We start from the raw sequence: 26,077 nt of genomic DNA on the forward strand, positions 1-26,077 counted from the left end.
TAGTTGAAATCGCCATGTGGTGCCACCACACCTGGCTAATTAAAAAAAATTTTTTTTTTTTTAGAGACAGGGTATTGCTGTGTTGCCCAGGCTGGTGTCTAGTCCCTGCTCTCAAGCAATCCTCCTGCCTCAGCCTCCTGAGTTGCTGTGATTACAGGCATGATCTACTGCATCTGGCCAGAAAATATTTTATTTTTAATCAAAGTAGTATATGGACACAATTTTGAAAAGTCAACTAATATGACAGACATAATATAAAAAACTGCTCTACCACCCTCCCCATTCCAGAGTCCTTTTCCACAGGGGTGGCCACTTTCTTTTTCTTTTCTTGTTGCCCAGGCTGGAGTGCAGTGGTGCGATCTCGGCTCACTGCAACCTCTGCCTCCCAGGTTCAAGTGATTCTCCTGTCTCAGCCTCCCAAGTAGCTGGGATTACAGGCACTGGCTACTACACCCAGCTAATTTTTGTATTTTTAATAGAGACGGGGTTTCATCATATTGGTCAGGCTGGTCTCAAACTCCTGACCTCAGGTGATCCACCCACCTCGGCCTCCCAAAGTGCTGGAATTACAGATGTGAGCCACCGCACCTGGCCACCACTTTAAAATCTATAAGCTGTTGCTTTTTGCTATTTACCTCCTTATTTATTTATTTATTTATTTAACTTGAGACAGAGTTTCACTCTGTCGCCCAGGCTGGATTGCAGTGGCACAATCCCAGCTCACTGCAATCTCCACCTCCCGAGTTCAAGTGATTCTCATGCCTCAGCCTCCTGAGGAGCTGGGATTATGGACATGCTCCAACATGCCTGGCTAAGTTTTGTATTTTTAGTAGAGATGGGTTTTCACTGTGTTGGCCAGGTTAGTCTCGAACTTCTGGCCTTAAGTGATCCACCTACATCGGCCTCCCAAAATGTTGGGATTGCACTACACCTGGCCCTGCTTCCTTATTTATAGCTAATACATTTTTACTGTTTTTTGATTTACTAACTTTACATATTTTCTATTGAGCACTACCTATTATGGAAGATGAAAGTTTAGCAGTCATAGACCACCAATCCTGCTTCCTTTTCCGGAATCTTGTGAGAGTTAGCTCACAATTTTTGGTTAAATATTTAGTATTTATATCATAGTGATTATATAAATACTGATTACTGTTGAATTTAGTCATATACTATGATTACATGACCTTTCTTAAATTATTTCTGTTTTTCCCAAAGTATGTAGTCTATATAAAATTATTTACTTTATTCTTCATGTAACTATTATTCATTGCTTCCAAATTCTCCTACAGTGTTGTAACAGTCCACAGAGTAAGGTTAGACACATCAAGTGAACTGTCAGTTCTATGCTTTCTTCTCCTGGAGATCTGCGAGCCGTTTTGACTCTTGTCCCAGCCTGCTGCTTGGCTGTGATTCTCTATACCACTGCCCTGTGTTAGATTCCTTGTTTCTTGAATTTCTTCCTTTTTCTTGGCTTACTCCCTCATGTGGAAGGAGTACATCTTGTAGCTTCCTTGTAGGTTCCTGGGAGGTCTTTTGAATCTTGGCAAATCAGAAAATGTTTTTATTCTACTTTCAAACTTAACTGATAGCTTGAAAAGGTATAGATTTCTGGTTAAATTATTTCCTTTTGGCCAGGCTCAGTGGCTCATGCCTGTAATCTCAGCACTTTGGGAAGCCAAGGCAGGAGGATTGGTTGAAGCCAAGGCAGAAGGAGTTCGAGACCAGCCTGGGCAACACAGTGAGACCCCATCTTTACCAAATAAAAAATATTAGCTGGGATTTGGTGACATGTACCTGTAGTTCCAGCTACTTAGGAGGGTGAGGTGTGAGGATGTCTTGAGCCCAGGAGTTTGAGGTTACAATGAGCTGTAATCAATTCATTGTACTCCAGCATTGTACTCAGCAACAGAGTGAGGCCCTGTCTCTTCAAAACAGAACAAAACAAAAAACTGTTTTAATACTAGTGCTAGCTATGAATAAATCCATAATATTTTTTGTGAGTTTTAAAATCTTGTAAATGACAGCATACCATATCTATTAGGTAGCCTGCTTTTTTAAAAAACATTTTATATTTTTGAGATGTATCCATTTAGCTCTGTTTCATTCATTTTCACTAGTGTATTATATCCCCTTATAATTTTGATAGCTTAAAATACTATTGTAAGTTAGGAATTTATATATTTCAGAGTATTTCTTTCTTTCTTTTTTTTTTTGAGATGGAGTCTTGCTCTTGTTGCCCAGGCTAGAGTGCAATGGTGTGATCTTGGCTCACTGCAACCTCTGCCTCCTGGGTTCAAGTGATTCTCCTGCTTCAGCCTCCCTTGTAGCTGGGATTACAGGCATGCGCCACCATGCCAGACTAATTTTGTATTTTGAGTAGAGGGGGTTTCTCCATGTTGGTCAGGCTGGTCTTGAACTCCGGACCTCAGGTGATCTGCCGGCCTCGGCCTCCCGAAGTGCTGGGATTACAAGTGTGAGCCACTGCGCCTGGCCTTCAGGGTATTTCTTTTATAGCATTTTCTAATTGGGCTTAACAAGCCCTACTTTAAGAAATTAAACCTTATGATTAGCTAGCTTAATATAGAGGCTTAATTGAAGCTGAATTATTATTCATTTGAAGTTGAATTGAGTTATTGGGGCCCCTGTCCCCTTGCAGGAAGGATGAAAGTAGTGGCTGGCCTCAGATTCAGGGGCAGGTGATGAGGAACCAGATCAGTATTTCTCTCTCAGATTCGGAAGACCTGGCTGTCCATGTGCATCATTGGGGAAGCCTCTTGCTTTCAGAATAAGCAGCTCAATCCAGCTTCCAAATTCTGACCATGGCTTCAGTACCTTTGTGGAATGAGGAGGGACATGAGGAAGAAAGTGAGTCACTAATGTACATTCTCACCTGAGCTGAGCCACCTTTGGTCCCTGAGCCCATGTAGTTTCCTTTCGTTGTGATTGTAATTTTAAAATAGTATAATTTATTATTTACCTTATCACTATTTTGTTATTCAATGGGAGACCTTTTCTGAACAAATCAAGATAAAACATGATCTAGAAGTGTGTTAAATGTGATTTAAGGAAGACAGTGATTCATATTTGTAACTAAACTATTAGTTTTCTTCCCTTAGTGACTGAGAACAACCAATACTGACTTTTGAAGAGCCTCGTGGATACTAATTATTTATTCAGTCACTTGTTCTTTCAACATACTGTTTAGGGAATTTTTTACATGCTAGTCTAGACAGTGGGCATAGAAAGATGAATAAAATAATTCCTGTCATAAAAATGTGCATGGTTTAGGAGAAGAGGCATATCAACAAAAACTACGTATATGCCCTATGGCAGAATGAGAGAAACATTAAATGTGATTCCTTTGTAACTGGGATCTCTTTCACTTGAAGTGAGTAATTCAGGTTTGTCCCCATGACCCCCATAAGTAGGGGTAGCACATGGTAATTACTTGAGCTATGTTCCCTTCCTTGTACATTCAAGCCATCCAGATTTCTGTATTTCTTTGTCACCATTGTTTTGGTTGTAAAACAGCTTCATTTTCAGACTAATTATAAGTTACCATTATTATGATTTTGCTTGAGACATTTTCTTGGGTAGAGATATGCCCATCCTAAGATACATAGTACAAGTACCATATAGATTTGGATTTTTGTGTTTGTATTGGCTAAGACAGGTGTTAGCTCCATATTTCTTTTTCTTTTTTTTTTTTTTTCTGAGATAGAGTCTTGTTCTGTCACCAGGCTGGAGTGCAGTGGCACGATCTTGGCTTACTGCAACCTCTGCCTCCCGGGTTCATGTGATTCTCCTGTCTCAGCCTCCCGAGTAGCTGGGACTACAGGTGTGTGCCACCATGCCCAGCTAATTTTTGTATTTTTAGTAGAGATGGAGTTTCACCATGTTGGCCAGGATGGTCTCAATCTCTTGACCTCGTGATCTGCCCGCCTTGGCCTCCCAAAGTGCTGGGATTACAGATGTGAGCCACCATGCCTGGCCTAGCCCCATGTTTCTTATAACTTTGTATCTGATGTCTAATATATTTATAAATACAGATATGATTTTCTTTAGTAAGTTTATAGTTTTTTTATAGGTAGCCAAAGAATGATGACTTTTGAACAAGTTTAAAGTTTTTTTATTTTTATTTTTTATAGGTTGTCTTGTGGAAATGCAGGTTTAAGGACAAGTTATCTGCTTAAGGTAGAAGATGGGATCAAATAGCAGCAGAATCGGCGATCTTCCTAAAAATGAATACTTGAAAAAGTTATCAGGCACGGAATCTGTCTCTGAGAATGACCCGTTCTGGAATCAGCTTCTCTCATTTTCTTTCCCTGCACCAACTAGCAGGTAAGAGATTGCCTGGAAATTGAAAATTTGAATAGTGGGCCATATCAACTTGTGTGGTATGCAGATTAAAAAAAAAATTTAGAAATGTTCTGTCTATCTGGTCTGTCATACATAAATCAGTAGAAAATCCAAAAGATTTGAAAGTAGAAAATAAGCTTTTCTCTTCTTTTTACCCCACTCAGTAGCCACTTCCCTTCTCTAGAGGTGAGCACTGATGGCAGTTGATTTTGAATCGTTCTAGAGATAGTATAGGTTACTTAAGCATATATGCCATATAATTTCACAAAATTGTTTAAATACAAATGGTAGCATACTACATGTACTGTTCTGTCCCTTGCCTTTTTTCCCACAGTTAAGTAAAGTATATCTTGTATATGTAGCATATATGCAACTGCCTTATTCTTTTTAATGACTGTGGAGTATCTGTAGAATATATTTAATTGGTTTTCTGTTGATGAACATTTAGATTGTTTCCAGTCTTTGTTATAACAGTTATTGCCACATACATCATTTCTTATACACACAAATATATCTTTAATATAAATTCCTTGAAGTAGAATTGCTGGGTCAAAGTGTATGTGGATTTGCAATTTGGTAGCTATGCCAAGTTGTGCGCCATGGAAGTTGTAGGAATTTACACACCGACCAGCAATGCATAAGAGGTGTGTTTCCCCATATCTTTGTCAGTTTGATGCATTTTTAGACCTTTGACCTTTGCCAGTTTCGGAGGTGAAAAACAATATCTCATTTTTAATTATATTACAAAAACTGATAGGCAATACTATAGAATGACTAGAATATTGAATTCCCATACACTCAATAACTAGATTTTTAAAAATTTTATTTACTTTTTAAGAGCTTTATTATGATAGGCTGAATAGTAGCCCCCGAAAGATGTCCATATCTTTGTCTGCAGAATCTGAATATGTTACATTACATGGCAAAGGGGAATTAAAGTAGCAAATGGCATTAAGGTTACTAATCAGCTGACCTTGAAATAGGGAGATTATCCTGGATTATCTGGGCAGGCCCAATGTAATCACAAGGCTTCTTGAAAGTGGAAGAGCGAGGTGGAAGAGAAAGTCAGATGTGATGTGAGGAGGACTCAGCCTGCCCTTACTGGCTTTGAAGATGGTAGGGGGTGATGAGCAAGAAATGTGCGCAGCTTTGCCGGGCGCGGTGGCTTGCACCTGTAATCCCAGCCCTTTAAGAGGCTGAGGCGGGCGGATCACGAGGTCAGGAGATCGAGACCATCCTGGCTAACACGGTGAAACCCCGTCTCTACTAAAAATGCAAAAAGTTAGCCGGGCGTAGTGGCGGGCGCCTGTAGTCCCAGCTACTCTGGAGGCTGAGGCAGGAGAATGGTGTGAACTTGGGAGGCAGAGCTTGCAGTGAGCCGAGATCACGCCACTGCACTGCAGCCTGGGTGACAGAGCGAGACTCTGTCTCAAAAGAAAAAAAAAAAAAAAAAAGAAATGTGAGCAGCTTCCAGAAGCTGGCAGAGGCAGGAATTCAGATTTCCCTCTGGAGCCTCCGGAAAGGAATGCAGCCTTATTGACATCTTGATCTTAGCTCATTGAGTGTCAGACTTTGGACCTACAGAACTGTAAGATAATAAATTTATGTTGTTTGCACCACTAAATTTTGATAACTTTTCAAGTAGCAATAGAAAAATAATACATTTTTTGAGGTATGTTTCATATATCATGTAATTCACCCATTTAAATTGTATTATTCAGTGTTTTTATTCACAGAATTGTGTAACAATCACCAATTTTAGAACATTATAATCCCAGAAAGGAGCCCTATCCCATGCCCATTAGCAGACATTCCCCCAAACTCTAGATTGCACTGGCAACCACTTATTTATTTATTTATTTATTTATTTTTTGAGAGGGAGTCTCAGTCTGCTGGAGTGCAGTGGCACGATCTCTGCTCACTGCAAACTCTACCTCCTGGATTCAAGCAATTCTCCTGCCTCAGCCTTCTGAGTAACTGGGCTTACAGGTGCATGCCACCACACCTGGCTAATTTCTGTATTTTTTGTGGAGATGAGGTTTCACCACGTTGGCCAGGCTGGTCTCAAACTCCTGACCTCAAGTGATTCACCTTCTTCAGCCTCCAAAGTGCTGGGATTACAGGTGTGAGCCACAGTGTCCAGCCACTAATTTAATAACAACTACTACTATCTTTGCCTCTTCTAGACGTTTCATGTAAATGGAATTGTAACAATAGGTGGTCTTTTGTGACTGGCTCCTTTTTTTTTTCTTCTACTATTTTAGAGATGGGGTCTTGCTCTGTTACCTAGGCTGGTCTTAAACTCCTGGGTTCAAGCAATCCTCAGCACCTCAAAGTGCTGGGATTACAAGCGTGAGCCACTGCACCCAGCTGTGACTGGCTTCCTTCACTGAGTGTAATATTCATACATGTTGTTGCATGTACCGGTACTTGCATTCCTTTTTTTTTTTTTGAGACAAGGTCTCACTCTGTTGCCCAGGCTGGATTGCAGTGGTGCGATCGTAGCTCCCTATAGCCTTGAACTCCTGGACTCAAGTGATCCTTCCACTTCACCTTCCCGAGTAACTGGGACCACAGGCATGCACCACCATGCCTGGTCTTGAACACCTGGCCTCAAGTGATCCTCCTTCCTCTGCCTCTGAAAATGTTGGGATTATAAGCGTGAGCCACTGCACCCAGCCTCTGTTCCTTTTTATTGCTGAGTGATACTCCATTGTATGGATATACTGCACTTTGTTTATCCATTCAGAAATTAATAGACATTTGGATTGTTTCCATATTTTGTTCATTATTGTTTTTTAAGTATCTTAAAGTCTTTTTTTACATAACCATAATACCATTATCTCACCTAACAAAATTAACAATAATTCCTGCTACCCAGTTCATATTTAAAATTTTCCAGTTGTTTTATAGTTTATTACAATCAGGAGCCAAATAAGGTGCATATGTTGCATTTGATGGTTCTTGTTCTTAAATGTCTTTTAAAGTAGAATATAGGTATCCACTTCCCACCTTGCCACTATTTTTTGCTTCATGTCATTTTTAAAACAAATTGTGTCAGTTTTTCTGTAGAATGTTCCATCTTCTGTATTTATCTGATTGCTTTTCACACCTTGTAACTTGTTCTTTTGTTTTTTTTTTTTTTTTTTTTTTTTTTTGAGATGGAGTCTCGCTCTGTCCCCCAGGCTGGGGTGCAGTGGCCGGATCTCAGCTCACTGCAAGCTCCGCCTCCCAGGCTCACGCCATTCTCCTGCCTCAGCCTCCCAAGTAGCTGGGACTACAGGCGCCCGCTACCTCGCCCGGCTAGTTTTTGTATTTTTTTAGTAGAGACGGGGTTTCACCGTGTTAGCCAGGATGGTCTCGATCTCCTGACCTCGTGATCCGCCCGTCTCGGCCTTGTTCTTTTGTTCTATGTATTTCCTGTAAATTGGAAATGAGATTTAAAAGCTTGATAAAATTTAGGTTAATCATTTTTGGTAAGGTTTTCCATATGTAGAAAAAGTGTGTTTTATACCAATTATCATACTAAGATTGATCAGAGTTTTGAGTGTAAATATTTTAGCATCTACTGATTTTTGTCTGAATCACCTGTTTTATGAGGTTACAAAATGGTAATATTTCTAATTTGGTCATTTCTACATTTATTAACTGGAGTTCTTCTGTAAAGAGGACTTTACGTCATCAATTAGGTTATGTAAAATATAGTTCTTACTGTATTTATTACTAATTAAGGGTAAGCATTTCAGTTTTTTTCTTTACTGATTTTCAGGAAGGGGTTGGCGTAATCGTGACAAAGAAGTCTATACTTCTCGTTTCCCTTGACCTCAGAGGTAGAGGGCCTATTTGTCTGTCTTTTGAGGGTAAATTCATACACACACACACACACACACACACACGTTTTTCAGTGTGACTAATAGCAGTCGTTTTTCTTTTTGATACCCAGTTCAGCAAGTTTTGGATAGTGGTCCTTTTATTTGCCTTTCTTTAATAATTAAGGTTGTGTTTATTTTCACATGTTTAAGGAGTATTGGTATTTCCTTTTCCAGGAACTGTCTGTTTACATCTTTTGGCAATACATTTTAATTTTTAACTTTATTGTAGACAGTTGGATTGAGCCTTAGAAGTTTAATTTAGTTTAAGCTGGGCGTGGTGGCTCATGCCTGTAATCCCAGCACTTTGGGAGACGGGGGCGGGTGGATCACCTGAAGTCAGCAGTTCAAGACCAGCCTGGTCAACATGGTGAAACCCCGTCTCTACTAAAAATACAAAAAATTAGCTGGGCATGGTGTCAGGCACCTGTAATCCCAGCTATTTGGGAGGCTGAGGCAAGAGAATCACTTGAACCTGGGAAGTGGAGGTTGTGGGGAGCCAAGATAGCACCATTGCACCCCAGCCTGGACAACAAAAGCAAGACTCCGTCTCAAAAAAAAAAAAAAAAAGAAGTTTAACTTAGTTTATAATTAATCAGATGGCTTGGATTAGATGTATTTTATATTGAAGTGGTTACTTATTCTTTCTTCTGAGATCCTTGGAAAATTAAAGGTGGCTGTGGATTGGTGGGAAAGGTCATACTGGAGATGAGCTGTGGCATCAACAAATTTTGAAATCATTTCCTTAGTCCTTGCAGAATTATCATTGAGTACTGCTGCTTATGTGATAGTGATACGACTTAGAGGAAGAAAGGGCAAAATGGAGAGCATGATTTATCGTCCAAAATAATTTTTCTTTTCACTTATGTAAATTCTAATATAATTTATAAAGCTATTCCAAATTACAGTATATGGTTTTTACACTGAAATATACTAAAGTAGACTTAACTAAATAGAGATATATACCGTGTTTAAGGAATAAGGAGACTGCTGTTAAAATGTCACTTCTTTTCAAATTGACCTATAGATTGAAGACAATTTGAATTAAAATTCTGAAAGCCTTGTTTTGGAAGATTAGGGGATCTTGATAAGTTTATTCTGAACTGTGTATGAAAAAGAATAAAGAACAAGAATAACTGAAATACTTAAGAATAATAAGAATAAATGTATGTGTATGTACTTGTTTTATGTGGAGCTGGCATATCAGTGGGGAAAAAGATGAACTTCTCAAAAAACAGTGATGGGAATAATTTGTTAGCCATTTTTGTCACCTGTGCCAGTGCCTCACAGTTTAAGTTATTATGGCTTTATAGTTTATTTTGTTAATTGCTACTTTTACTCAAAAAAATTTTTTTTTGAGACAGGGTCTCGCTTTGTTGCCCAGGCTGGAGTGCAGTGGTATGATCTTAGCTCACTGCACCCTCTGCCTCCCAGGTTCAAACAATTCTCCTGCCTCAGCCTTCTAAGTAGCTGGGATTGCAGGCATCTGCCACCCTGCCTGGCTAATTTTTGTATTTTTAGTAGAGACGGAGTTTCATCATCTTGGCCAGGCTGGTCTTGAACTCCTGACCTCATGATCCACCTGCCTTGGCCTCCCAAAGTGCTGAGATCCCTTTATACCTTTCTCTTAAATCACCTGGGTGATTTAAGAAAAGGGAATGGCAGCCAGGCGCAGTTGCTCACGCCTGTAATCCCAGCACTTTGGGAAAGGTATAAAGGGATCTTAGTGAAAAAACTGTAAAGTAAATAAACTGCATTGTAAATCTGTGAAGGTATATTTATAAAGGTTTCTTCCTGCCCCCACCGCCACAAGTGAGTTTACATGATAGAGGTTTCGTTTGTGGTGTTGCATATACTTTTGGCCTGTCACTTTCTCTTTGGCACTGCCCTGCTCCTCACTGATGGTATTTGATGTGTGACCTTGGGACTGAGTAGGCTTTGAGGTAGCACTTGCCCCCTCGTTGACAGAGTCAGGGACCAAGATTACCTAGTTTATGAATTATTCAGGACTAAGATGAATCTCAGTAGAAGAGACTCTGAATCTAGATAATTCTGAGATTGTTCACTCTTGGAATTCCTTAGATATGTGTGTACCATCTTCAAGTAAAGTCCATTTTTGTAGCCAAAAATTGATGTTTGCTGCAATTTTTAGAAATACTAATAAGGCCTTTAGGGTGAATCTAATCCTTCCAGTACTATTAACTATTTTTAGCATCAGAGTAATCAGATTTTGTTAGAGTTTCCACATGTGGTTCTAAAATCTTACTTAAATTATTTAATAGTTTTAAATTTTTCACTCTTAAAATTAGTTGTACAGCAAAGGTCTGAAACAAAATGAAGAATAATTAAATACTAAAGGTTAATAATATACACTGTTTTTTTCCTAAATATTTTAAACTACTTATATGACTGATTTTCTTCTTTTTTTTTTAATCTTTTTTTTTTTTTTGAGACGGAGTCTAGCTCTATTGGCAGGCTGGAGTGCAGTGGCGCGATCTCGGCTCACTGCAGCCTCCGCCTCCTGGGTTCAAGCAATTCTTCTGCCTCAGCGTCCCGAGTAGCTGGGACTACAGGTGTGTGCCACCATGCCCGGCTAATTTTTGTATTTTCGGTAGAGACGGGGTTTCACCATATTGAGCAGGATGGTCTCGATCTCAACCTCGTGATCTGCCTGCCTTGGCCTCCCAAAGTGCTGGGATTACAAGGGTGAGCCACCGCACCTGGCTTATGACTGATTTTATACATGTTTCTAAACTACATAATGGCAGCAAAAATGAAAAACAGACCTGTGCTTATTATTTTTTGGTTCATAGGCATCTGAGTCTATGGTGTGTGTGAACATAATCATGTGTCATGGTTATCATTGAGAACTGCTGGACCAGACTATCTCTGTGTATCAAACTATTATTCATTTATTTGTTTCTCAGGCTATAATAGTTAGCTAGATATATGATGTCTCTTGTCCTTAAAGGCTTAGGCTTATAATCTTTTTTTTTTTTTTTTTTAGACAGAGTTTCACTCTTGTTGCCCAGGCTGGAGTGCAATGGTGTGATCTCGGCTCACTGCAACTTCCGCCTCCCGGGTTTGTGATTCTCCTGCCTCAGTCTCCCATGTAGCTGGGATTACAGGCATGTATCACTATGCCCGGCTAATTTTGTATTTTTAGTAGAGATGGGGTTTCTCCGTGTTGGTCAGGCTGGTCTTGAACTCTCAACCTCAGGTGATTGGCTTACCTTGGCCTCCCAAAGTGCTGAGATTACATGTCCAGCCAGGGCTTATAATCTTATCTGTAAATCAACAAACAAGTATGGTGAAATATGATAAAGGGTGTTATAGAAGAATTGCATTTTATGCATATGCAAACAAATATGCACATATATCCCTTCTCTTTTTTTGACAAATGCATGTATGTTACACACACTTTTTCACTTTGTGCTTTTTTTCATCAGTTGTATCTTGGAGAGCCTTCTATATATATTAACTTCCTCCCTCTTTTTAATGGGAGACATATATACCAAAACTAATTGGATTTACCATTTGGATTGCTTCCAGTGTTTTGTTATTACATATAATGTAGCAGTGAATAACCTTATACAGGCTGGGTGTGGTGGTTCATCCCTGTAATTCCAGCATTTTGAGAGGCTGAGGCAGGAGGATCTTTTGAGGCCAGGAGTTTGAGACCAGCCTGGGCAACATGGCGAGACCCCATCTCTGCAAAAAGTAAAAAAATTAGCAGAGCTCGGTGGCTTATGCTTGTAGTCCCAACTACTTGGGAGGCTGAGTCAGGAGGATCCCTTGAGCCCAGGAGTTCAAGGTTGTAGTGACTATGATCAGGTCAATGCTCTCTCCAACCTGGGCAACAGAACAAGACCCTGTCTCAAACACCACCACCACCAACACCACCACTACCACCTTATACATATGGATAGAAGTAACTTCTTGTACTATAAAGGAAACGTGACCAAATGACTTCTAGTAATGCTTCCAGTTTGTGTTGAGAGGAATGGGAATCAAGTGTAATAGGTTGGGAGTGTAGAAAGTGCTTCCCAACATATTTCATGATGTTTCAGGGTAAATTGATAAGGCTGCTTGGGTCTAGAGTGGTCTGCGGCTCTGAACAGTGTAGGGGCTCTAACTATGGAAGGCTGAACTGGGAAATAAAAATCTGTCCACCTGTTACCTGTTTTTGGCATACTTGTTAGAAAGTTGAGGATTAGAAGTAGAGTCCTTTGTAGGCTCTTGTTGAGTGGATTTGGAGAACACATTGTTTCAGAGACATTATTTTTGTTAAGTAGGGTGAGTAGGTGGAAAGTGCAAGAAGAAAAACTAGGGCAGGAAAACAAAATCTGAGACATCTGCAGCAATGTACCTGTGATGTGCTGAAGGTCTGAATTTCTGTTACTGTGTAGGAAATGGAAAGTCTTATATCTCGGTAAGTGTATGTAACCAGCTAATAGCAGTATAGAGAATAATATCTTTAAAAAGTTATTTTTGTTTTAAATTAACACTTGATTTGAGTGTTAACACTTAGTGAGCGTAGAGTTCTAGATTTGAGAGCAGCGCTGAGCAGTATAGCAGCAGCCTGAATACTCTTCTCCAGAGGAATTGTTTTGCTAAAAGGTGCAGTGACTTTGGGTGAAGTGTGAAGAATGGAGACCATGAAGCATGGCAAGGGGAACATGGATTCTGAAGCCAGACTGACCTTGCCTGAGCTCTACAACTGACTAGTTTATGAATTCAGGAAAGCTGCTTAATCTCACTGAGCCTGTTACTGCTTTTGTAAAATGGAAATAATAATCCCTACCATGTAGATTCATAGGGATGATGAAACAACATCACACATGTAAAGTGTCTGACTGTGCTCTTCTTTTAAGGAGTAATTACCAATTAGTTTACAAAAGACCAAGGACTCTGTCTTGAGAGTTAGTCTAAAATATTTGAGGAATGAAAATAAGCAGCAGAAATTTAACCAATTTTCTGATGACCGCTTTATCTTGATGATTGAAAGTCCTATGCCTCTTTTGAACTAATTGTTCTGCTGTTTTAAAAATTAGGCCAGACAGTGATTATAGTAATAGTCATCTTTGTGTATAAACAGTGTACCTTTTTTTTTTTTTTGAGTCGAGTTTCGCTCTTGTTGCCCAGGCTGGAGTGCAGTGGCATGACCTTGGCTCACTGCAGCCTCCGCCTACCAGGTTCAAGTGATTCTCCTGCCTCAGCCTCCCAAGTAGCTGGGATTACAGGCACATGCCACCATGGCCGGCTAGTTTTATATTTTCAGTAGAGACAGAGTTTCACCATGTTGGTCAGGCTGATCTCGAACTCCCGGCCTCAAGCAATCCACCCGCGTCAGCCTCCAGAAGTGCTGGGATTACAGGCGTGAGCCACCATGCCCAGCCGCAACCTACTTTTTATAAAGGCTACTTTTCAGAAAACTTGACTGTGTTATAGAAATTGTATTATGTGTACTGAGCACTAGATGGTGCTCATATAAGGCAAAAAGGGCAGCTCTTGGCACAGTCACTTAAAACTCATTTTTCTGAGTACCAAAGTAATGCGTGTTCATTTTTAATACTTTTAAATACAGAAAATCACCAGGAAGACAAAGAAAAAAAAAAGATAAAAATAATAACAACCAGGAGTAACTTGTTAACATTTTGGTGTATATCACTTTAATTCTCTCCGTTTTAATTTTTTTTTTTTTTTTTGAGAGACCCAGTCTCACTCTGTCACCCAGACTGGAGTACAGTGGCATGATCTCAGCTCACTGCAACCTCCACCTCCTGGGTTCAAGCGATTCTCAGGCTCCTAAGTAGCTGGGACTACAAGTGTGTGCCATGCTCGGCTAATTTTTGTATTTTTGGTAGAGACGGGGTTTCGCCATGTTGGCCTGGCTGGTCTCAAACTCCTGACCTCAGGTTGAAGCAGGAGAATTGCTTGAGCCCTGGAGACAGAGGTTTCAGTGAGCCGAGGTCATGCCACTGTACTCTAGCCTGGGAGACAGAATGAAACTCCGCATCAAAAAAAAAAAAAAAAAAAGTGAGTATCTTTTGGATTAATATACCTAAAAAAATAGTTATGGAATGACTTCCAGTTGCCAGGGACTCTTTTTAAGGACTGAAAACATGAGTGACATGGTCCCTGCTTTCATGCAGTTTACATGTTACTAGAGGAGATGAGTGATAAACAAGTGAACAAATAAATATATGTTAGGTCATTTCTGGAAGTGTCAAGTGTAAGAAAGAAAAGCAAAGCAGAGTGAGGTCATGGAGAGCAATAGCTTTAGGAGATTTCTTTAGCCAGAGAGTCTCTGGGAAAGCAGCATTTGAGCAGAGACGTTAGTGACGCCAGGGAGTGAGCCATGCATGTTTTGGGGAGAGTATTCCAGGTAGAGGGGCAGCAAGTATAAAGAGGTTGAAGCAGGAGTAAGTTCTGCTCATTAGAGGAGCAGCAAAAGGCCTGTGTAGTAGAACAGCCAACATGAAACAAATTACATAGGAACTTGGCTGTGTGAAAGATTTTATAAGTTGTATCGTAGTCCAGAGATGAGCCTGTTTCAATATCACTATTTGGGAATTGAGTCTAGTCTGCTATAATTTACTAACTGTCCTATAATATGGAAAGATTTTATTCATGTATTTTTTTATTGTGGTAAAATAAACATAAAATTTACCTTTTCAACCATTTTTAAAATTATTGCTTTTCGTCTAGTCCTCTTAACTCTCGTAACCTTTTCAACCATTTCTTTTTTTTTTTTTTGAGACAGAGTCTTGCTCTGTGGCCCAGGCTGGAGTGCAGTGGCCGGATCTCAGCTCACTGCAATCTCCACCTCCCGGGTTCACGCCATTCTCCTGCCTCAGCCTCCCAAGTAGCTGGGACTACAGGCGCCCGCCTTGTCACCCGGCTAGTTTTTTGTATTTTTAGTAGAGACGGGGTTTCACCATATTAGCCAGGATGGTCTCGATCTCCTGACCTCGTGATCCGCCCGTCTCTTTTCAACCATTTTTAATTGTACAGTTTAAAGTACATTCACAGGGTTGTGCAACCATCCCCACCATCCCTTTCCGGAATGTCTTCATCACCTCAGGTAGAAACGCTGTACCTATTAAACAATAACTTCCCATCCTCTCCCCCCAGTTTCTGGTCACCTCTATTTTTACTTTCTGTCTCTATGAATTTGACTACTCTGGGTATGTCATATAAGTGGAATAATATAATATTTGTCTTTTTGTGACTGGCTTATTTCATGTAGCATAATGATTTCTTTCTTTTCTTTTTTTTTGAGAAAGAGTCTCTCTCTGTTGTCCAGGCTGGAGTACAGTGACACAATTTTGGCTCAGTGTAACCTCTGCCTCCCAGGTTCAAGTTGTCCTCCCGCCTTAGCCTCCCAAGTATTTGGGATTACAAGCGTGCGCCACCATGCCTGCTAATTTTTGTATTTTTAGTGGAGACAGGGTTTCACCATGTTGGCCAGGCTAGTCTTGAACTTCTGACCTCAAGTGATCTCCCCACCTCGGCCTCCCGAAGTGCTGGGATTATAGGTGTGAGCCAGTGTGCCCGGCCTAGTGTAATGTCTTCAAAGTTCATCCATGATGTAGTTTCCTTCCTTAAGGCTAATTACCCATTGTAGTTCTATACCACATCGTATAATGTTTTCTAAACTTCAGTTTGCTGTACTCTTATCCTTTTAAAGGGCTTCCATTTCTCTTTAGCATTGTTAGTTTCCACTTGTCACTTTGACTTTTCTTTCAGGGATTTTTCTTGCATGATAAAAAATGTAATTCTACTGAGATAAAGGATAAAATAGAATAATGAAATGATAAAAGATAATGATAATATCATTCTGCTGAAAGGCTTCGCTAACATGAGCATCATTGTTTCTTTACCAGTTATTTATTGAGCTCACTGTTTGTCAGATGCTGGGCCCATTGCTGTAGGCACCTCCATTTGTTTAGTTCTATTATTGTTATTCAAGTCTATTACTCCCATGTGTGAGAGAACTGAGGCCTAGGAAGGTTGTCTAAAGCCACACAGTGAGTAGCGAGTAAGGACCAGATTTAATTTAAACCAGGTTTATTTGTCTAAGTCCAGAGAGGAATTCCATTGACCATCATGCCACACTGTCTCCTTGGGAAGCACAGGCTAATCTGAGACCCAGTTTCACATAATTACTAAAAAGCTGCAACATTAGATCGATCGTATGGTAATCTTTGAGAGTAGAACCACCAGATTATATGTTCACATTTTCAAGCACTTTTCAAAGCTGCAGATGATAATCACAGGTATCTTAAGTGCCATTATTTACAGTGATCACACAAGCTGATGGGTAATCTGTTTAGTATTTTCACCTTGCCTTGAGTGGAGTGTATCTTTTGTCTTTTTAAGCGGAGCTGCCTGAATGATTCTTTGTCAAAGTTTCTTAGTCTGTTTCCTCAGTTGACACACAGGAAGAGAGACTTCTATTGAATTAGATCACGTTTTTGGCTGACAGAAACAAGTGATTGTAAAATTATTTTCTTCTTTGAATCTTTGATGCCTGTCTCTGTTTCTATATTTTTAGACTCTTTGGCACACTTTATGTTCAATTTTATTAGAACTTTTCAAGTTGAAAAATCTGCTCTGTTGTAGAGGTGGGCCTGGGATCGCTACTAAACCGTCTTCTAAATTCTGTTTTAATTTTTTTATCATAGGTTTGCTTGGTTGTACTAGGCTATTTTACTTAGGGAATAAATAATTTGAGACTTTTCTTGGCATCTTACTGTATTTTTCAAATTGAGGGACCACAAGAAGTTCAGTTTTTACATCTTGAATCAAAACCTTTATTTCCCATCCTTTCATTTTTACCTTTCTATGCAAAAATCATTTTAGAAGATGCTTAGGTTTTCCCAGAATTAATCAGTCCCTTAAGCTAAAAGCTTAAATGGGGGAAACATAACCTTTAAAGCATTAAAGTAAGGGATATGTAAGTTTTACTCCAGGTGCACCCTTGATTCCTTTTCTCATATTATCTAGCATAGTAGTTGCTGAAAATTTGACATTTTAATGGTTATAGTTCCTTTCATTTTGGCAGTTGAATGACAGCATATAGGATTGTCTGTGAACCACATGAATGTAAACACCTTTTTGGTTCTGCATGGGTGCATTAAAAATTGCTATAATTTATATGCAGTTTTTATCCTTTGACTTTTTCCTATGAATAGGCCCTCTTAAAACATTAACCTTCCCACAGTTTAACCACTGAATGGGCTGATTCTTGTTAGTTTTGTGAATAATTTCTGTAATTCTCTTTGCTAAGGTAAGGGGGGAAATGTCTTCAGAAACGCTTCTATCCTTTCCTGAATGATTACTTGTTGATTCATTCAGGTTATGTCTTATGCTGACTAGCATTATATATTTGTCAGAATTTGTATGTTGTTGGCTGAAAATGACATCATATAAAATGTCAATTTTGAAAGAATTTTATGGCAGAACTCAGCTGAAGGGACTAAGGATTTTCAGTGTTTATTTTATGAAACTTATAGTTTCTTTGATTGTTCAGCAAACCTGTATTCAGAAGTCTGTTATAACTTCTCGCCCAACTATCTGCTTTTCTTAAAAATATTTGAACTATGAATTTCTCGGTTTTCATTATTGAGATTCATACATGAGAACGCTGTGCCTAAAAGTAAAATAAAACCAGTCTAAATTACAGAAAACTGTGAATTAGGGAATATTTAATTTAAAATTGTAGCTTCCTGACCACACTATAGTTTCTGATTTCATAGCAGTTACAGGAAAGTTGTCTATTATCTTACCATTTTCCTTACTAGATTTAATATTTTGTTTTCTTCCAATTCTTTATAATTCACATAATTTTTACATGATTGTAATTATAATGTAGATATACTTTTTATAATAATTTATGTATGACATAACTTCTTTTAGGAATATATAGAAATTCCAACTAGCTGCTGGAGTGTTTCTAGGTTGCTATTATGTGGGTTTGCCTTAAGAGTAACTAATTTAATATTATTCATATTGAAAGAATCTTAATCTGGAAGTTAGATATGTTTATTCTTATATTGTGACATTGGACAAGTTACTCAGCTTCTCTATTTCTGTCACTTGTAAAGTGAGGATACTCCTATTTTCTCAGTCAACTTCTCAGGGTTTTAAAAATAAATCCAATGAAATAATAAAGGTGAAAGAACTTTGAATAGTGTATATAGGCCTGTACGAAATGCAGGTTATTTCAGCAAATTTGTTTACATGTGAACAATAATACGCCAACATCTTTAAATACATTTATTTTGTAGAAGGTTAAATAATACTTTTTCTAAATCCCCTTCTCCCTTGTCAAAATGATTTATTTAAAGTATAACACAAAAGTCAGTTTCAATTCAATTTATTTAATTTTAATTTTAATTTTTTTGAGACAGGGTTTTACTGTGTTGCCCAGGCTGGAGTGCAGCTCATTGCAGCCTCCACCTCCAGGGCTCAAGGAGTAGCTAGGAGTACAGGCACTCTACCATGCCCAGCTAATTTTTTTTAGAGAAAAGTTCTCACTATGTTGTCCAGGCTTCAGCTCAATTTTAGACAAACAGCCCCCAATCCTGAATTAGTAAATTTCCTATCCGTAAAGTTCTGCTAAATGTATATAATAAGACTTCTTTTTTTTTTTTTTGGTTGTGGTGTTATACAACCAATTGGTAAGCTTTTTTTTCCCCTAAGATTATATATTATTCAACTTCTTATTTTTTTTTTTTACCTTAATCCCTGAGGACCAACACCATGGCCTGGCAGTGTCCATTGGTACCTCTTTTAATGCTTAAAAATCCAGTGGCCGAATACTGTGGTTTATACCTGTAATCCCAGTACTTTGGGGGTCAAGGCAGGAGGATTGTTTGAGGCCAAGAGTTCTAGACCAGCCTGGGCAACATAACGAGACTCCATTGCTACAAAAAAAAATTAGCTGGGCATGGTGGCACACACCTGTAGTCCTGGCTACTCAGGAGGCTGAGGTGGGAGGATTGCTTGAACCCAGGAGTTCTAAGCTGCAGTAAGCTGGGATCATGACATTGTAATCCAGCCTGGGGAATACATTGAGAGGTCTCTAAAAAACACACACACAAAATCCAGAGTGTTCAGATGAAGAAGAAAGAGACAGATGAGTTAGTAGAAAAGCAGATTGAGATGACAAAGGAAAAAAGTGTTGGGTGATGGAAACCACTAAAGAGGCACAAATCATTTCTTCAGGTACTGTGTGTAGGCTCCACGACCTAAGTTACAGAACGTCAAGTAAGTTAGCTTAAGTGTGCTGCTTCTGTTGACCCCAGTTGTATTTTACTTGCAAAATGTAGCCTGCCTGACCTGCTACACCAATTGACCAACATATTGTAAATACCTCTTGCATATTTTCATATGACAATGATCAGGAATAGGTATTTAGTTTATTAGATGGTCCATGTTATGTATTTATTTTTATTGTGGAAACTTGAATTCTTGAACTACAGTCTTCATATGAAAGAGGCTTTTTTTTTCCCCTACCAACAAATATTTTTCCTTATTAATTTGTCAGGATGGGAAAACTAATTGACATCCAACAGTGGTACTCTGTTGATGATTGAAGGGATACATGCTTTAACGCCAAGCTCTGGTCTTTTTATTCCATCATTTGTGAACTATGGTGGGGTCTCCCCTGAATTGTGGTGGAGAGCAGATCTGCCATCAAGGCCACGGAGTTGTTTGTCTTCCATCACCTCCCGAATTGTGGCTGATGACATTTGGAAGCATTTTCTGCTTAAGCAGCAATATAGTTGATCATATGTCTTTATAATGAACAAATGTAATCCAGAATTTTTTATTTAACATTTGCTAACTTTTTTTCTTTCGTTTCTTTTTTTTTTTTTTTTCTGAGGCAGAATCTCACTCTGTCACCCAGACTAGAGTACAGTGGCACAATCTCGGCTCACTGCAACCTCCACCTCCCAGGTTCCAGCGATTCTCCTGCCTCAGCGTCCAGAGTAGCTGGGACTACAGGTGTGAGCCACCATGCCTGGCTAATTTTTGTATTTTTAATAGAGACGGGGTTTTGCCATGTTGGCAGGCTGGTCCTGAACTCCTGACATCAGGTGATCCACCTGCCTCGGGCTCCCAAGGTGCTGGTTCACAAGTGTGAACCACCGTGCCCGGCCCACATTTACTAAGTTTTTCCTTTTTCTGTCACAACTGAGTATTTCTGTATTTTGTTGACTAGACCATTCTTGAAGATTAGGCCAGAGCTGTTTGTTATGCCAGAGGGTTCTCACACAAGTTTAAGTCCATAGAGGTTGTAAACTCTGTACAATATTTATGTGCCCTGTCCCTCTTGTTATTTAATACAATTGATTGCCTGGGCCAGCTAAAGAACTTAGGTGGTATTGAATAGTGTTCCTTCTAAATTTACATGACATGGTAATAATTTGCTACTTAGACATCATACCCTTTATAAGTTCCTCTATAGGCCATTTTAGAGGGAAAACAATCCATATTTGTAATAAAGCTTTATACTTGCTTACTGTCATCACATACTTATTTGAGTTTAAAGATAACTGGATTTGATGTCAAAAGATCTTGATTTGCAACTTTGCAAATCTAGCAATGTGTGGAAGATTATAAGCCACAATTATGCACTACTGCTGGGTAATCTTTCTGGAATGTAATTTGCGACATTCATCAGAAGTGTTCATTGACCTAGCAATTGCACTTCTAGATTTATGTTAAGGACATAATTGGACAAGTTCAGAAATATATGTAGAGAGACATGTGTAAAGACATTCATAGCAATGTTTATGGTAGAAAATTGCTAACAAATGTCCACTAGTAAGATTGGCTACATAAATAAAAATGATGCATCTGCACACTGGAACAACATATAGCCATTAAAAATAATCCTATGTTTTTAGATATGGAAAAGAACCTACAGCATAATAAGTGGTTAAAGCCAGTTATCAAACCATATGTATAACATAATATTGTTCATGCAAAATTGTATGTATATTTTAAAATGTATATAGTATATTTATTTACATTTTTAATATAAGTTTGTATAGCTTTTTATGGTTCAGAGTTTTTTTTTTTTTTTTGAGATGTGTTCTTGCTATGTTGCCCAGGCTATTCTTGAATTCCTGGAATCAGGCAGTCCTCCCCCTTCATCCTCTTGAGTAGCTGGCACTACAGGCGTCTGCCACTGCACTTGACTGGTTCAGTTTTTAAAACTTACTTGGAAATAATTTAGATTGATTAGAGGTTGCAAAATGTACAGGGTGGTTCTTTAGCTCCCTTTGTTTCCTCCAACTGTAACATCTTGTGTAACTACAGTACAGTATCAAAAATAGGAAACTGACATTGGTACAATCCCTAGAGCTTATTGAGATTTTAGCAGTCCGTGATATGGTTTGGATATTTTGTCTCCTCCACATCTCATGTTGAAATGTGTCTTCCAGTGTTGGAGGTAGGGCCTGGTGAGAAATGTTTGGGTCATGGTGGCAGATCCCTCATGAATGGTTAGCACCATCCCCCGATCATGAGTGAATTCTTGCTCAGTTAGTTCACACAAGATCTAGTTGTTTAAAAGAGTGTGGCATCTCTTTCCTTTCTCTCTCTCGCTTCTTCTCTTGCCATGTAACATGCTGGCTCCTCCTTCACCTTCTGCAATGATTGTAAGCTTCCTGAGGCCTTACCAGAAGCTGAGCAAATGCTAACACCATGCTTCTTATACAGCTTGCAGAACCATGGGCAAATTAAACCTGTTTTCTTTATAAATTACTCAGACTCAGGTATTCCTTTATAGCCACGCAAAATGGACTAACACAGTTAGTTATCCGTGTGTTCATTTGCATGTTTATGTATAGCTCTATACAGTTTTATCATGTGAGTAGATTTATGTAACCAACTATGATCAAAATACAGCGCTTACCCTTTATAGCCACACCCATCCTCTCCTCCCCGTCCCCATCCCTAATTCCTGGCAGCCACTAATTAGTTTTCTATCTCTGTAGTTTTATTTCAGCAATATTATGTAAATGGAATTTTACATTGCGTAACATTTTGAGAAGGGCTCTTTTCACTCAGCATAGTGTCCTTGAAATCCATTGAAGTTGTTGTCATGGATCTCACTTGTTCATTACTTTTTAGTTGCTAAGTAGTGTTCTGTGTTGTGGATGTGCCATAGTTTGTTTAGACAGTCACTCATTGAGGGACATTTGGATCATTACCACTTTTTGGCTGTAGTGAATAAAACTGCTATGAAATTCGTGTATAGGTTTTTGTGTGAATGTAAGTGCTCATTTCTTTGAGATAAATGTTCAAGAGTGCAATTGCTGTGTTGTATAGTTTGTGCATATTTAGCCTTATAGGAAATTGCCAAATGGCTTTCCAGAGTGGTTTTATCACTTTGCTTTCCCACCAGGAGTGTATGAGACAGCCAGTTTATCTGCCTCCTCCCTGGCATTTGATGTTGTCACTATTTTTTATTTTTGCAGTTTTGATAGGTGTTTAGTGTTGCCTCCTGGTGATTTTGGGATGGGTCGTTTTTACAATAATAAAAAGTAATAGCCACTTTCTTTTTTCTTTCCTTTTCTTTTTTTTTTTTGAGACAGAGTCTCACTCTGTCACTCAGGCTGGAGTGCAGTGGTGTGATCTCAGCTCTCTGCAACCTCTGTCTCCCAGGTTCAAGTGATTCTCGTGCCTCAACCTCCCAAGTAGCTGGGATTACAGGCGTGCTAAGTTTTGTATTTTTAGTAGAGACGGGGTTTCACCACGTTGGGGCCAGACTGGTCTCGAAATCCTGACCTCAGGTGATCTGCCTGTCTCAGCCTCCCAAAGTGTTGGGATTACAGGCATGAGCCACCATGCACATCCAAAGTAATAGTCATTTTCTTTTAAAAAATAAAAATAATGGCCATCCTAGCCTGAGCAATCAGGCAAGAGAAAGAAATAAAAGGTACTCAAATAGGAAAAGAAGAAGTCAAACCATCTCTTGTTGCTGACAATATACTTTTAGAAAATCCTAAAAACTCCTCCAGAAGGCTCCTATAGGAGATAAATGACTTCAGTATGATACAAAATCAATGTACAAAATGTCAGTAGCATTTCTATACGTTGATAATGTTCAAGCTGACAGCCAAATCAAGAATGCATTCCCGTTAACAACAACCTCACAGAAAAGAAAATACCCAGGAATGCATCTGCCCAAGGAGGTGGAAGATCTCTGTAAGGAGAACAATAAAACACTACTGAAAGAAATCATGGACAATACAAACAAATGGAAAAACATTCCATATTCATGAATTGGAAGAATTAACATTGTTAAAATGGCCATGCTGTCCGAAGCAATCTACACTTACAGTACTATTCTTATGAAACTACCATGTCATTTTTCACAGAATTAGAAAAAACTATTCAAAAATATGGAATCAAAAAGCTTAAATAGCCAAAACAATCCTAAGCAAAAAGAACAAAGCTGGAGGCATCACATTATCTGACCTCTAAGTATACTATCAGGCTACAGTAACAAAACCAGCATGGTACTGGCACAAAAACAGACCAGTGGAACAGAATAGAGAACCCAGAAATAAAGCCATATACCTACAGCTATCTGATCTTTGTCAAAGTGGACAAAAATAATAAGGAAAAGACTTCCTATTCAATAAGTGGTGCTGGGATAGCTGGCCATACGCAGAATAATGAAACTGGACCCCTACCCCTTACCATATAAAAAGTTTAACTGAAGATGGATTAAAGATTTAAATGCAAGAACACAGAGTGTAGGACTCCTACAAGGAAACCTAGGAAACACCATTCTGGACATCGGCCATGGGAAAGAATTTGTGACTAAGTTCTGAAAAACAATTGTAACAAAAACAAAAATTGACAAGTAGAATCTGTTTAAACTAAAGAGCATCTGAACAGCAAAATAAAAAATCAATCAGCAGAGTAAACAGACAACCTACAGAATGGAAGAAAATATTTGCAAACTGCATTCAACAAACATCTAATATCCAGAATCTATAAGGAATTTAAACAGCTCAACAAGCAAAAACCAAATAACCCCATAAAAGGCATGAATGGACAATCTTCTCTTTCTTTCTTTCTTTTCCTTCTTTTCTTTCTGATGGAATCTTGGTCTGTTGCCCAGGCTGGAGTGCAGTGGTGCAGTCTCGGCTCACTGCAAGCTCCGCCTTCCAGGTTCAAGCAATTCTCCTGCCTCAGCCTCCCGAGTAGCTGGGATTACAGGTGCCTGCCACCATGCTCAGCTAATTTTTGTATTTTTAGTAGAAGTGGGCGTTTCACCACGTTGGTCAGGCTGGTCTCAAACTCCTGACTTTGTGATTTACCTGCTTTGACCTCCCAAAGTGCTGGGATTACAGGCGTGAGCCACCGCGCCCAGCCATGAATGGACAGTTTTCAAAGGGAGACATATAAGAAGCCAATAAACATATGAATAAGTTCTCCGCATCTTTAATCATTAGAGAAATGCAAATCAAAACCGCAATGATTTGCCATCTCACACCAGTCAGAATGGCTGTTACTAAAAGGTCAAAAAACAACAGATGCTGGTGAGGCTGCAGAGAAAAGGGAATGCTTATACATCACTGGTGGGAATGTAAATTAGTTCAGCCACTATGGAAAGCAGTCTGGAGATTTCTCAAAGAACTTAAAACAGAATTACCATTTCACCCAGCAACCTATTATTGGATATATATTCAAAAGAAAATAAATAATTCTACCAAAAAGACACATGCACTTGTATATTTATCACAGCATTACTTGCAGTAGCAAAGCCATCAGATCAACCTAGGTGCCCATCAACAGTGGATTAGAGGCTGGTCATGGTGGCTCATGCCTTTAATCCTAGCACTTTGGGAGGCCTAGGCGGGAGGATCCCTTGAGGTCAGGAGTTCAAGACCAGCGTGGCCAACATGGTGAAACCCGATTTCTACTAGAAATACAAAAATTAGCCAGGTGTGGTGGCATATGCCTGTAAGCCCAGCTAATCAGGAGGCTGAGGCAGGAGAATTGCTTGAATCTGGGAGGCGGAGGATGCGGTGAGCCAAGATTGCACCATTGCACTGTAGCCTGGGTGACAGAAAGAGACTCCATCTCAAAACAAACAAACAAAACCGAAAAAACAACAGTAAATTGGATAAATAAAATGTGCTATATATATATGCCATGGACTATTATGCAGCCATAAAAAGAATGAATTAACATCCTTTGCAAGCAACATGGATGCGGCTAGAGGCCGTTATCCTAAGGAAATTAGCATAGGAACAGAAAACCAAATACTGCATGTTCTTATGTACAAGTGGAAACTAAACATTGATTACTTATGTATGTAAAGATGACAGCAATAGACACTGGGGACTACTATGGGAGGAAGAAGGAGGGGGACAAGGGTTAAAAAACTGTTGGGCACTATGTTCACTACCTGAGTGATGGAATCATTCATATCCCAAATGTCAGCATCATGCAATATTCCCATGTAAAAAACCTGCACATGTACCCCCTGAATCTAAAATGAAAGTGGAAATTTTTAAAAAATAAAAAATCCTAGACTTAAGTCTTTGTTCTGCCACTTAGTATTTTCTTTATCCGTGCAAATATCTCATCTATAATAGAAATACTATCTGCTATGCCTTTTTCACAAGACGGCTGTATCAAATGAAATAATATATTCATAACCACCTTATAAGCTATAAAACATCATGCAAATGTAAGTTGCTTAATACTGAGAGGTGTCCTAGGTGTGAACAAGGATGTTGATTTTCTTTGTCATCTACTAGGTTTATACTTCTATTGTAATAAAACATTCAATAAAATCAAAG

General features: G+C 39.0%; 1 protein-coding gene across 1 annotated transcript in view; it reads left to right on the top strand.

The window, feature by feature from the left end:
- LOC105502367 (dymeclin-like) overlaps positions 1-26,077 on the top strand; it is a 137,945-nt gene that overhangs the window by 31,595 nt on the left and 80,273 nt on the right. The window contains exon 3 of the mRNA XM_011928812.1: positions 4,152-4,344. Coding sequence (XP_011784202.1) covers positions 4,205-4,344 — 140 coding nt within the window. The 5' untranslated portion in view covers positions 4,152-4,204. The remainder of the gene's footprint in view (positions 1-4,151; positions 4,345-26,077) is intronic.

The sequence above is a fragment of the Colobus angolensis genome, unplaced genomic scaffold, assembly GCF_000951035.1.
Source record: "Colobus angolensis palliatus isolate OR3802 unplaced genomic scaffold, Cang.pa_1.0 Scaffold8, whole genome shotgun sequence".
Lineage (NCBI taxonomy): Eukaryota > Metazoa > Chordata > Mammalia > Primates > Cercopithecidae > Colobus > Colobus angolensis.